This window comes from Carlito syrichta, unplaced genomic scaffold (assembly GCF_000164805.1).
Source record: "Carlito syrichta isolate Samal-C Ts95f unplaced genomic scaffold, Tarsius_syrichta-2.0.1 Scaffold307991, whole genome shotgun sequence".
NCBI classification, from domain to species: Eukaryota; Metazoa; Chordata; class Mammalia; order Primates; family Tarsiidae; genus Carlito; species Carlito syrichta.
The window spans coordinates 458765-471629 of NW_007252087.1; the positions used below are offsets into that span (position 1 = coordinate 458765).

Here is a 12865-nt window from a genome sequence, read left to right on the forward strand (position 1 = left end):
GGTGTGAGCCATCGTGCCTGGCTGACTGAATGTATTATTTCAGTGTAACTTAAGTATACACAAATATAAAACTAAGAGTTAACTCCTTATAACTCTATATACCTGTAATATCAAAACAAATCTTTCAACTAAATAAATGTAAAACTGTAAAACCAATGCAATTTAAATTAACATGTTTCATCAAATTATACTTACTGAAAATAAATGGCTTATGTCAGTTTTAATGGTATAAAAAGATATATTTATGTGTTTCGGCTTGATAGATCATTATTTTATTCTCCATCATTATTGACATCCTTTTTAACAATGAACTCATTTGTAAACCATGAATCCATTACTTTGATGGGCAGTATATCTGCTAAAATATCCCAGAATATGAATGTGGAAGAGAACAAGCCAATGAAAAATTATTTACCTCATATTTACTGCAATGGTGTCATTAATGAACTGTTGCAAAGCAGGTGCCTGTAAGAGCAAAATCCACAGAGTGTATCTGCTTGCTATCAGATACTGATTGCTGCCACACAGGTTTTAGCAACTTGGTTAACCCCACACTTGTAACTGTTGGAGCTTGTTTGAAGTGCTAACATCATGTTATCATTTGACCTTCATTTATTTCAAACATATCATTTATTTATTCAGTCTGCCTCTGTTTACTATTGGCCCATTTCTATGAAACTAGTATAGCACTCTAAACTAATGTGTGGTTTTATGATGTTAAATCAGAGTTGTAGTTTATTAAATAAGGTCTTATTCCATGAAAATGTCTTTCACTTACAAATTATACTGCAAGAGTACTTTTGTCTTATAACTATGAAAATTAAAATATAAGTACAACAATGGAGCATAGGATAGTGGTTGCTATTTTCACATTGGTTGGCATTTGCCTGTCCAAGACCTGTTAGATATGCTTATCAACACCTGAAATGACAAATCCTGTTTCCTCAAGGCATCACTTGGCAATATCTTAGTGTGAACACTGAAAATCCCGTCATGCCACATTGTGAAGGGGTCATCCAAGGATTCAAATATTCTTGTATTTATTCTTTACTTTTACAAAAATTTGTAATGGTCACAGAATTCAGATGCCCCAAAGAGTATACCAAAGGATAACACTTCCCCAGGTTGACAAATACTGGATCAAGCATTAACTCTTGCTTTATTCACATTAAACTCTAATGCTTTGCTCATGAACAATTGATCAACCACTTAAAAGTAGGGAGGCTTGTAATTTTCAAAGTGCATATAGCTCTATTTTTATAACAGTTTCTTTAGTATTTTTTAATAAGAAGTAGAACTGCTACATGGATGAAGAGTTGTGCTGACTAATCAATACATTTTCTTTCTACTTTGAAAACTAAACTGAGAAGAAGGTTGCTTGATGAACACAGAACCCTCTATCACAGTAGGCACTCAGTAAGTGTTAAGGAATCGTTTGGTTAAGCTATGATAGCTCCCTTCAACACCTATATGACTAAAAAACATTGTCAAATCAACCTTCATCCAATCAGTGATAATTGTCCTTTCTCTTGATTCCGTATTTACTCCATGCCAACCTTCAAACTTGTGTTTTCTACTTAGTTGTACCACCTTCAAAAATCAGTTTCACAGAGTGTGCTTTTAATGAAATCTCAACTCTTATTCTATGAAAAAAAAAAAAAGCAGCCGGGTTCGGTGGCTCAGCCTGTAATCCCGCGCCTTTGGGAGGCTGAGGTGAGCGGATTGCCTGAGCCCGCGGGTTCAAGACCCGCCTGGGCAGCAAGACCTCATCTCTACAATAAATCAAAAAATCAGCCGGGCGTGGTAGCGCATGCCTGTAATTCCAGCTACTTGGAAGGCTGAGGCGGAAGGAACGCCGGAGCCCAGCAGGTCGAGGCTGCAGTGCCTGGGAGCGGCCACTGCACTCCAGTCTGGGCAACAGAGTGAGACCCCAACTCAAAAAAAAAAAGCAAATAACACTAATTAATAGTGTATAGTTTCCCACAGAAGACTCCCCTTTCTAACCTACATTCTTCTTGATGATTGCCTTTCTGAGGTGGAGACTTCTAAATCTTCTAGTTACTTACTGCCAACAATATGCCTTTCATTTAAAAATATTAAATCTTTTCTATGTTTAACTTATGTGATTTTCATACCTTATTATATTTATAATTCTTGTTTAGCCATATTTTGTCTTCATAAAAGTAATTAAATGTCAATGAATATATGATTTATCAAGTGATCATTTTTCTATAAACATTAGCAGATATACACTGTGGTATCTCTGGTTTTCTGTTTTAAAAATTAATTTTAATAAGCATGACTCTTTTTTTCATGTCACTCTTCAGTGCAGTTTTCTAGTTTTTGATTTTTTTTAGTAGGATCCTCACTCTGTCATCCAGGCTGGAGTGCGGTGGCATGCTCACGGCCACCACAGCCTCAACCTGCTGGATTCAGGCGATCTTTGCACCTCAGCCTTCCAAGTAGCTGGAACTATAAGCGTGTGCCACCATGCTAGTTTTCTTATTTATTGGAGAGACGAGGTCTCACCATGTTGCTCAGGCTGGTCTCAAACCCGTGAGCTCAGGCAATCCTCTTACCTCTGCCTCCCAAAGTGCTGGTATTACAAGCATGAGCCACCACGCCTGGCTAATACATTTCAAAGTGTACAAATATGACCTATTATCAAATTATTACTGAAGGTCAGGGTCTACATTTGTATACAGAAGAAGAGCAATAATATATTTTGAATAAATGATTAGATAAATAATAAAAATGGTATTACCTGAATCTATTCCATTAATATTATTAAACCCCTACCTTGGTCAGGCACGGTGGCTCAAGCTTGTAATCCCAGCACTTTGGGAGACCGAGGCAAGAGGACTGACTGAAACTAGTGGTTCGAGACCTGCCTGGGCAGCTTGGTAAGACTTTGTCTTTCCAATAAATCAAAAAAATTAGCTGCACATGGTGGCTCGCGCCTGTAGTTCCAGTTACTTGGAAGGTTGAGGTGGAAGGATCATCTGAGCCCAGCAGGTCATGGCTGCGGTGGCTATGAGCATGCCACTGCACTCCAGCCTGGGCAACAAAGTGAAACTCCAACTCAAAACAAAACAAAACAAAAACCCTACCTTAATTTTGACATATTGAACCAATAGAAGTTCAGTCTTGCTGCAGCCTCCTAGAAGAGAGATTACGTCCCCGCAAAAGAAGAAAAAATTGACTATTAGGAAGTGGGTTTTTACTATAAATAAATGTGGTATCTCACCTCTTCAGTCATCCTCCTCCACTATCAGTCCTGTGGGCTTGCTAGTAAACACCTATCTCTTTTATCACCTCTTCAACCTCATTTCCTTTTTAAATTTTCAGAAAGCATCAATAGTAATGTTTAAAGTTTCAAGAATGCTGCTAAAGATAACTTTATCAGCATTACATACTTATTGAGCATATATATATATATATCTACCTTTATATATGTAGGTAAAAGAAAATGGAATAGGAAGCCTGTTTCTTTAGACTGTTTTAAATGTGAAATGTTATGCTATTTTGCATTTTATTTTTTGTGCAGGCAGAAATCCTCAGTGTCCTCAGTCACAGGAACATCATCCAGTTTTATGGAGTAGTTCTTGAACCTCCCAACTATGGTATCGTCACAGGTAGGAACTCATTATTTGATTTCTTTCTTTCCTAAGTTACCTAGCTTTAGATTCCTTAATATGCTAAAATGCTTAATATTAGGTTCAGTCATGAATTGTGTGCCACTGTCAGATGTCACTTCTGTTGCTATAAAGCGTTAATAAAACTGATTATATCAATATAATTAAGAGTGGTGTTTCCACTTTTACCCATGTTTAATTGTGCTAATTATATCTGTGTAAATGCTATTTAAATACACTCACAGCTGCAATACCAATATTTAAAGGTGCCATTTAACTAAAATTTTATTTAATTAGTTGAAATGAGAGACGCTTTTTGTAACTCTGTGACCTTTTATAAATGAAGATTTCTTGAACTATTCATGTCATAATTCTTTGCAAGGCATTTTAATCCCTTTAGAGCATTCTTTCTTTAAGGTCTCTGACGTGAGAATAATATTTTTCAGGTTTGGTCAACTAAGTTGGTAATGACCTTGACCTAAATTATCATATAATTTAGAGCAGCTGTTTATAACTGGTAGAAATATCCTTTCTAAAAAGGAGCACATACAAAATTTTGCCACATGAAAACACTGAAAGAGACATATTTTTAATACTTTATGCTCACAGTTGTATAATTCAATGAGCAGCTTTAGGTCTATAATAATTATAATATTCAATTTTACAATAAATAACTTTAACCAGGTTCTTTATCTGGCAATTCTTTAATTAAAACAAAAAGAAACAAGAAATTCTTAAAAGATCAGCCCCATCTTCTCCCACTGCAGAGGTAAGAACCTGGGTTGTCTTTATAGGAAATAAAGAACATCCTCAATAAAAAAGGATTGTGTTAGGTACTTTTTGATAAATTATCTCATCTAATTCTTATAATAACCCTATGAGATAGGTTGAGCAATTTCTGTTTTACTAATAAGAAACTAAAACTAACTTGAGCAACTTTCCCATGGTCACCTAGCTAGTGGAGGAAGCAGAGTGGTATAAATTTCTCAGACTGATTTTCTGCAGATGTTCCTCTCCTTACATGCAAACCAGATTTTGGAAGGCTGTGAGCTCACTGGTTCTTAATTAAGTTCAAAGGGACATCGTTGCTGTTATTTTCATCTTCTGGTGATGGGTAGGTATTTTGTTGTTGTTGTTTTGTGTCAGAGTCTCACTCTGTCACCCAGGCTGGAGTGCCGTGGCACACTCACGGCCACTGCCGCCCTCAACCTGCTGGGCTCAGGTGATCCTTCTGTCTCAGCCTTCCAAGTAGCTGAAACCACAGGCAGGTACTACCATGCCCGACTGATTTTTCAATTTATTGTAGAGACGTGGTTCTGCCATGTTGCTCAGGCTTGTCTTGAACTCCTGAGCTCAGGTAATCCTTTCGCCCCCGCCTCTCAAAGTGCTGGGATTATAGGCATAAGCCACCATGCTCAACTGGTGGCAGGTTGTTTAACATGCTTTTACTCTAAGTAACATTTTTACCTAAGTTCTTAAGGGGAGGGATTCTTATTCCCTATTCACTATCTTTAGATCTGTGCTTGAAATGGGCATGTAGCAAGTTTTCTCATAAGCTTATATTTCCTATTAACGTGAATACCCTAGAATGGGTTTTATTGTTGGGAGTAAACCATGCCTAATGTTTTAGGTCAGATTTCTGATTTAAAGTTAAGCCCTTCTCTGACTCCGTTACCATATTACTTTTTTTTCCTGAGCTCATTTTATTTACTTTTTACTAATTATGTCTCCTTTACAAATCTGCATTTAGTTTTCTAATCCTCCTTTGTGGCTGATGTTATTCTTATCTAGCAGGTGAAAGTGTTTTAGTCCAAAGAGATGAGAAACTCTGCTTTTTGCCTTATACCTCAATGTTTAATATTTTTAAAGAAGATTTTTAGCGTAACTAACTCAGTAGGCTATTCAGAAGTTGTTCTAGTATTTTCAGGTGAGGATGAAGGGAAGGAAAAGGGACTTGGGTCATGATTTGACTTTCTTTTTCTAAGAGTTCACTCTCAGCCCCAAGGAGGATGAGAAACACATTTATTCTTGGCCAGCCTATTCAACCAGGGTTGTCTCATCTGAAAGAGGGAGAAAGAATTCAAGTAGTTTGATGAGTAGTTTTGATTTTATTTAGTGTTTGTATCAGACTAGCCAACTCTTTATTTCATGCATCCCTTTAGCACTCCCTATTCATACCTACACCTACTCAAATTCTTTCGTGAAATTATTTCTTTATGGGTCTATGTCTGTGTCCCTGTAGAGCTAGTAAGTAGCTGTTAATGTTAAGCATTTCTTTAAGACAACACAAGTAAGAATTGTGAGGTAATAGTAGATTGTGTATTTATAGCTCTCTGATTGACCTATGGGTTGATTTCTTTTTTAGAGACCTATTAGCCAAGTTTTAGTGTTTTGAAATGTATTGATTTGATATGATTATCTTTTCCCTAGAGATGTTAGTTTTGATGAACTAAACGCTTATCTATGCGAAGCTTTTCAGTCCACCTTCTGCAGTGCTAGGATCAAGCCATGCTCTGTGCATGGGTAGTAGGACATATGCCAACTGAACCAAATTTTGGAGTGAAAAGAGCAAATGGATTAGGAATGATAAAGCTTACCCTGCCACTTGAAGTGAACACAAATAAATCTCAGTGTGAGAAGGTTGGGAGAGAAATAAAGATAAGGCAGGCAAATCGACCTTGATCTTCCAGCCTAGCTAGATACCGCTCTGTGAACCTCATCTTCACCTTCTTTACCAGATAGTGGAGGCTCGGTGGGAGGAAGCTCGAATGGCTTGCATCATTCAACTTGAGGGTTTTTGTTCATAGAAAAGGTTGTTGCGGCAGGCAGCTGTTGTCATTCATGCTGAGAGCTTAAAAGAATGATTTATCAGAGTGATGGAGTGGAACGAGCACTGGAATGAGAATTGTGAGATGTGAGATCTTGTCTCCACCAAAGCTTCATAGATGGTCACTGGTGATCTCTCCATGTCTGGGTTTTCTCATGTGAATGATGGGACTAGACTAGATAATATCTGGGTGAGCGTGTGTATGTGTACACCTGTGCATGTGTTTGCTGAAACTTTTCATCAGAGACTTTTAAAATATGCTGATAAGGAGACCTAGGAAGAATCTAAGAGGCAAGTGCCAATTTCTTTCCTTTGGAAGGGAAAGGAACATCTTTCCCCCAGATCTACAAAGGAATGAGTGACTAGATCCTCAGACTCCAAAGTCAAAAGAGAAGATAGAGTAATGGATGATCTTTTCTTTGATCTATAGGAACCTTTTCATTCTGTATTACTCTCATTCTTTTTTTTTTTTTTAGGATATATGCTAACATAAATACTTGAGGGCAGGGAACCCCAGAGAGACAAAGGAAGGGTTTGTTAGATACTAGATCATGATTGCAGCTCTTATTCAAAGTAGCTGGCAATCTAAGAGTAAAGAAAAGGTGGCACACTGGGTCCCAGTGTCAGAGGGAAGTGATTTAGGATCCCAGAGGCCTAGGGAATGGTATCTTTGTGCTCAGGGGCTGATGTCACCTCTTAAGTTTATTGCCTATTCTACATTAGCTCTTATTTCTACTCTAAAAGATGATACTAGTTCTGCATGATTGTCAGCAGGCCCCAATTCTCATTAAACTCAACCATGGAAAACATGTTAATTTTGAGGGCCCAATCTCATTTGATCTTGATTTATTTTAAGCATGACACATCTAATTTGCATGTTTTGATATTATGCTGGTCTTTTCTTATTAGGCAGTGAAAGCAAGTGTCATATCTTGTTATAACACTTTCTAGACATTTACCCAAATGTATTTATTTTAGTCCAAACTGAGCTTGGTCTTGGTGATATCTTATTATGAAAATCTTTGCCCCAGATCTACAAAGGAATGGGTGACTGGATTCTCAGACTCCAAAGTCAAAAGAAAAGAAAGAGTCATGGTAATGATTTCATGGTAATGATATTTGTGTAGACAGCATTGGTCATAGGGTTACATTTTTCAAAGCTAGCTACTGTCACCATAGAACTCAAAGGGAAGACTCATCATAGAAATCGAAAGGAAACATTTGCTTAATGTGGATCTTAATGACTTTTTAAAAAGGAATTAAAACAAATACTTTATACTAAAGTTCAACCAACTACTTTCTAGGAAGAAGCTAAGTGGTTTGAAAAGTATGTAACCATGTGTGTATACAGTGAGTTCTCTGTTTCCAATGAGAAGCCAAAAGAATGAAAGAATTATATGCACACCTGTGGTTCCAGCTACTTGGAAGACTGAGGCAGAAGGATTGCCTGAGCCCAGCAGACCCAGGTTGTGTGACCATGAGAATGCTACTGCACTCCAGCCTAGGTGACAGAGTGAAACTCCGACTCAAAAAAAAAGCCGGACCCAGTGGCTCACGCCTGCAATCCCAGCACTTTGGGAGGCCGAGGTGAGAGGATTGCCTGAGCCCACGGGTTTGAGACCCACCTGGGCAACTTGGCGAGACCTCATCTCTACAATAAATAAAAAAATTAGCTGGGCATGGTGGCGCGTGCCTGTAGTTCCAGCTACTTGGAAGGCTAAGGCGGAAGGATCACCTGAACCCAGCAGGTAGAGGCTGTGGTGGCCATGAGCGTGCCACTGCACTCCAGCCTGGGCGACAGAGTGACTCCAACTCAAAAAAAAAAAATTAAAAATAAATAAATAAATAAGAAAGAGTGCTTTAAAATATGATATTGGAAATACCTGAATATAAGTTGACTTACTCTTTTCTTAAGAATAATTTTTTTTTGGCACTAGAGAAGAACCTTACTTTATACTTGACATATACAGTTGTTCTTAAAAGTTATGAAATAATCGTCTATCAAATTCCACTATAGTAGCCAAAGGAAGATTTGCATGATGTGTCACCAGAGATGTTGTTATTTACAAAAGGCAGCTTTTGTAAATGGTAGAATAGGCTACTAACATCTTTATTGTTACATTGGACCAAGCTATTTAATAGTAAAACTTAAACCTCTTTTCTTCTTTGCTTTTCCTTTATTCATCTAAGATTATCATTATACTGTAATTTTATGCTATTTGACTGATAGCTATTATATATTTAATGTCAAAATTAAAATTACATGAAAACAAAAAAACATAAATGTGAGTCCTAGCCACTGAGATAATTAATGTTTTGCTATTAGTTTTAGTATTTTTCTCAAGGAATAATTTCTCATGATAATATACATTTAACTTAGTGAATCAACTTTAGTTTCAGAGTATTGTTCTTACCTTATATCTTTACAGATAGAAGAAATTTTTAAAAGCTAATTGTTGAAATTAAAGACATTATTATCATGATGATGGTAATTATTATAAATCATTAAAGCTTAGATGGACTGGTTCTGAGCTGCTCAAAATGAGGTTCAACTTTTCTCCAAGTTGGACTTTAATATTAAAAAGAAATTTCCCGGGGGGGGACTTTTAGTCATGGATGAATTAGGAGATCAGCAAATCCTCTCTCCCAAAAGTATCTCTAAGTCTGGGCAAAATATTCAGCACTCTGGAAATTGACCAAAGGCATGTATACAACTATCTGAGAAGCGTTTGTTTGCAGAACTGCTGAATTTTGGATAATAATGGGAAACAATAGTACTCTTGCTCTGGTTTTTTCTCATTCTTCTTCCCCTGCCTCCACCCAGCTCAGTCAGCACAGAGGGCAGGCCATGAGGATTGGCAGCACTGCCGCTGCCATTGAAGGGTGCTCACTAAATTTAGAACAGTGAGCCACACCCACATCCATCAGCATTGTCAATGGAAGTGAAGTTCTTGGTGGCAGGCAAGCAGGGATGACTAACAATGGACCAGTCTTAATTAAGGGTTGTGATTCAGGTAAATAAATACATTCCTGGCTGAGGCCACACACGTACAAAACAGAAAGTGGAGAGAGCCCAAGTATCCACACATTCCTTGTCCATCCTGAGGATATGCACATTTGCAAAAAAGACAAAAAACACCAGTGGAAAGTAAAAACCAGGGCAAATTTGAAAACAACCCAAACTTTTAATGTGCTCTCACTACTTACATGCAGATTTGTCAGCCCAGGGTATTTGACACAACTTCTGTATAATCATTGGTTGGCTGATCATTAACCTTTTAGGACAGCCCCTAAAAGGCTAGGCTTAGAAATAAAAACAAGATAGATAGATAGATAGATAGATAGATAGATAGATAGATAGATAGATAGATAAGTAAATACTAAGCACAGCTATCATTGGTAACACTGTAGGGAGAAAGATTTAATAAATTTATCCCAAGCACGTTGGTAGACAAACTAAATCAAGAAAAACCTTAGCTGGGCTCGGTGGCTCAGCCTGTAATCCCGTGCTTTGGGAGGCTGAGATGAGTGGATTGCTTGAGCCCGCGGGTTCAAGACCCGCCTGGGCAACTTGGCGAGACCTCATCTCTACAATAAATAAAAAACTAGCCTGGTGTGGTAGCACGCGCCTGTAATTCCGGCTACTCGGAAGGCTGAGGCGGAAGGATCGCCATAGCCCAGCAGGTCCAGGCTGCGGTGGCCCGGAGCAGCCACTGCACTCTAGCCTGGGCGACAGAGTGAGACTCCAACTGAAAAACAAAAAAAACGATAAAAAGAAAAACCTTCATGGGGTTAAGTTAGAATCCAAAGTTGCTCTAATACATTTTCTAAACTGTTTAATTTATTTAAAAAGCATGTAAAGAAATAGGAATGTAGTTAACTTATGTTCAGGAAGACAAGCTACCAGTGGAAATTGTCTCTTAGTGCCCGCAGATATTAATAGACAGAGTTTTCAAAGCATCAATGTGTCCAATGAACTAAAGGAGACTATGTTTAAAGAATTAAAGAAAAGTATGAAAATAGTCAACTAATAAAGAATATCAAGTAGTTAGATTTTTTTTTTAAGGACCCAGTAGAAATTCTGGAGTTAAAAAAGATAATAATCAAAGCAGATATATATAGTTATAGATATATATCTAGAGTGACTTAACAGCAGATTTGAGATAGCAAAAGAAAAAAAATCAGTGAGCTTAAAGCTAGATCAACAGAGATTATATAAGTCAAAAAAAATAAAGTATTTGAAGAAAAACAGATGGAACCTAAGAGTTGTATGAGACAATACCAAGTATACCAATGAATGCATAATAGGAGAGAGGAGGGATAGATAAATTTTTTTTAAATAATGCCCCCAAACTTCCTAAATTTAATAAGATACATTAATCTACATATTTAAGAAGTTCAGCAAGCTGTAAGTAGGAAAAATGCAAAAGAATTCACACACCTAAACCATAGTCAAACTGTTGATAAAGACAAAGTAAAAATCTTGAATGCAGCAAGAGAAAAACAACTTATGTACAGTGGAATAGCACTACAATTAGCAGCTGAAGTTTAACTAGCTGAAAGAAAAGCTATATCCAACAAGAGTATCTTTTAAAAATGAAATTAAGTTAAAGGCTAGCCGCAGTGGCTCAAGCCTATAATTCCAGCACTTTGGGAGACCGAGGCAAGAAGATTGCCTGAGTCCAGGGTTTCGAGATCAGCCTGGGCAACTTGGTGAGTCCTTGTCTCTACAATAAATCAAAAAATAAGCCAGACATGGTTGTACACACCTGTAGTTCTAGCTACTTGGAAGGCTGAGGTAGAAGGAATGCCTGAGCCAAGCAGATGGAGGCTGCGATAGCCATGAACATGCCACTGCACTCTAGCCTGGGCGACAGACTCCAACTCAAAAAAATAAAGTAAAATAAAAAGGAAATTAAAATGAAGACATTCTTTGCTAGAGAGTGAGAAAAATTGTTGCCACCAGACCTGCCTTATAAGAAATATTAAAGGAAGTCCTTCAGGCTGAAAAGAAACGATACCAGATCGTAATTACACTTCATGGGAAGAAATAAAGGGTATGGGAAGTGGTAAATATGTGAGTTAATATAAAAGACTCCATAAATGTATTTATTTTCATGTCTCATGACATCTTAAAAAATGTAAGACTGCATTAGGCAATACATTTTTTGTTGAGAATTATAGCATAGAGGATGAAGAAGGGAATGGAGTTATAATAGAGGAAAATTTCTATATTTATTGTCATTATGTTAGTATTAATTAAAGTAGATTGTGCTAAATTATGATGCATTTTATAATCCCTGGAGCTACTACTGAGAAAGTCACTCAAGAAATATAGTGAAAAATTAGCCTAGGAATTTAAATGATACATTAAAAATATTTATCACAGAAAGGGCAGTAAAGGAGGAACAGAAGACTGAGAAGGACAGGAAACATGGAGAAAACAAAATGGCAAATGTAAACCCAAACATATCAATAATTACTTTAAATGATTTAAATGCCCCAATCAAAAGGCAGAGATTGTCAGACTAAAAGGGAAAAAGCAAGATCCAACTATATACTGTCTACTAAAGACATACCTTAGATTTAAAGATACACATAGGCTGAAAGTAAGAAGATAGGAAAAGATACACCATGCAGACAATAACCACCAGAGAGCCAGAATAGCTATATCAATTTTTATAGATTTAAAAATATTACTAGAGACAAATAGGGCCATTTCATAATGATTAAAGGATCAATATATCAGGAAGATTTAGCAATTGTGAATATATACACACCTAATAACAGATCCTCATAGTATGTGAGGCAAAAACTGAATTAAAGGGAGAAATAGGCAGTTCAGCCATAACTGAATTCAGTATTCCATTCTCCATAATTGATAAAACAACTAGAAAGAAATCAACAAGGATAGAGAAGACTTAAAGAGCACTCTCAATCAACTCTGCTTAACTCACATGAAAAGAAAACATTTTTTTTTTCAAGTATAAATGGAACATTCTCCAGGGTACATTATAAGGGAGGCCATGAAATAAGTCTCAATATATCTAAAAGGATTGATACCATACACTGTATGTTTTCTAACCACAGGAATTAAATTAGAAATCAACAACAAAAGGAAATCTGGAAAATTCCCAGATATTTGGAAATTAAACACACTTCTAAATACCTGCTGAGTCAAAGGAGAAATCACATGGATTTAAAAATATTTTAGATTGAAAAAAGATGAAGGGCTGGGAGTTGTGGCTCACACCTATAATCCCAGCACTTTGGGAGGTCAAGGTGAGAGGATCACTTGAGCCTAGGAGTTTGAGATCAACTTGGACAACATCATGAGACCTCATCTCTATAAAAAATTGTAAAAATTATCTGGGTATTGTGGTACAGGCCTATTGTCCCATCT

The 12865-nt window shown here is 37.0% G+C and overlaps 1 protein-coding gene across 1 annotated transcript in view; it reads left to right on the forward strand.

The window, feature by feature from the left end:
• Positions 1-12865, forward strand: part of MAP3K20 (mitogen-activated protein kinase kinase kinase 20) — a 176423-nt gene that overhangs the window by 58325 nt on the left and 105233 nt on the right. The window contains exon 3 of the mRNA XM_008064748.2: positions 3548-3635. Within this exon, the coding sequence (XP_008062939.1) occupies positions 3548-3635 (88 nt within the window). The remainder of the gene's footprint in view (positions 1-3547; positions 3636-12865) is intronic.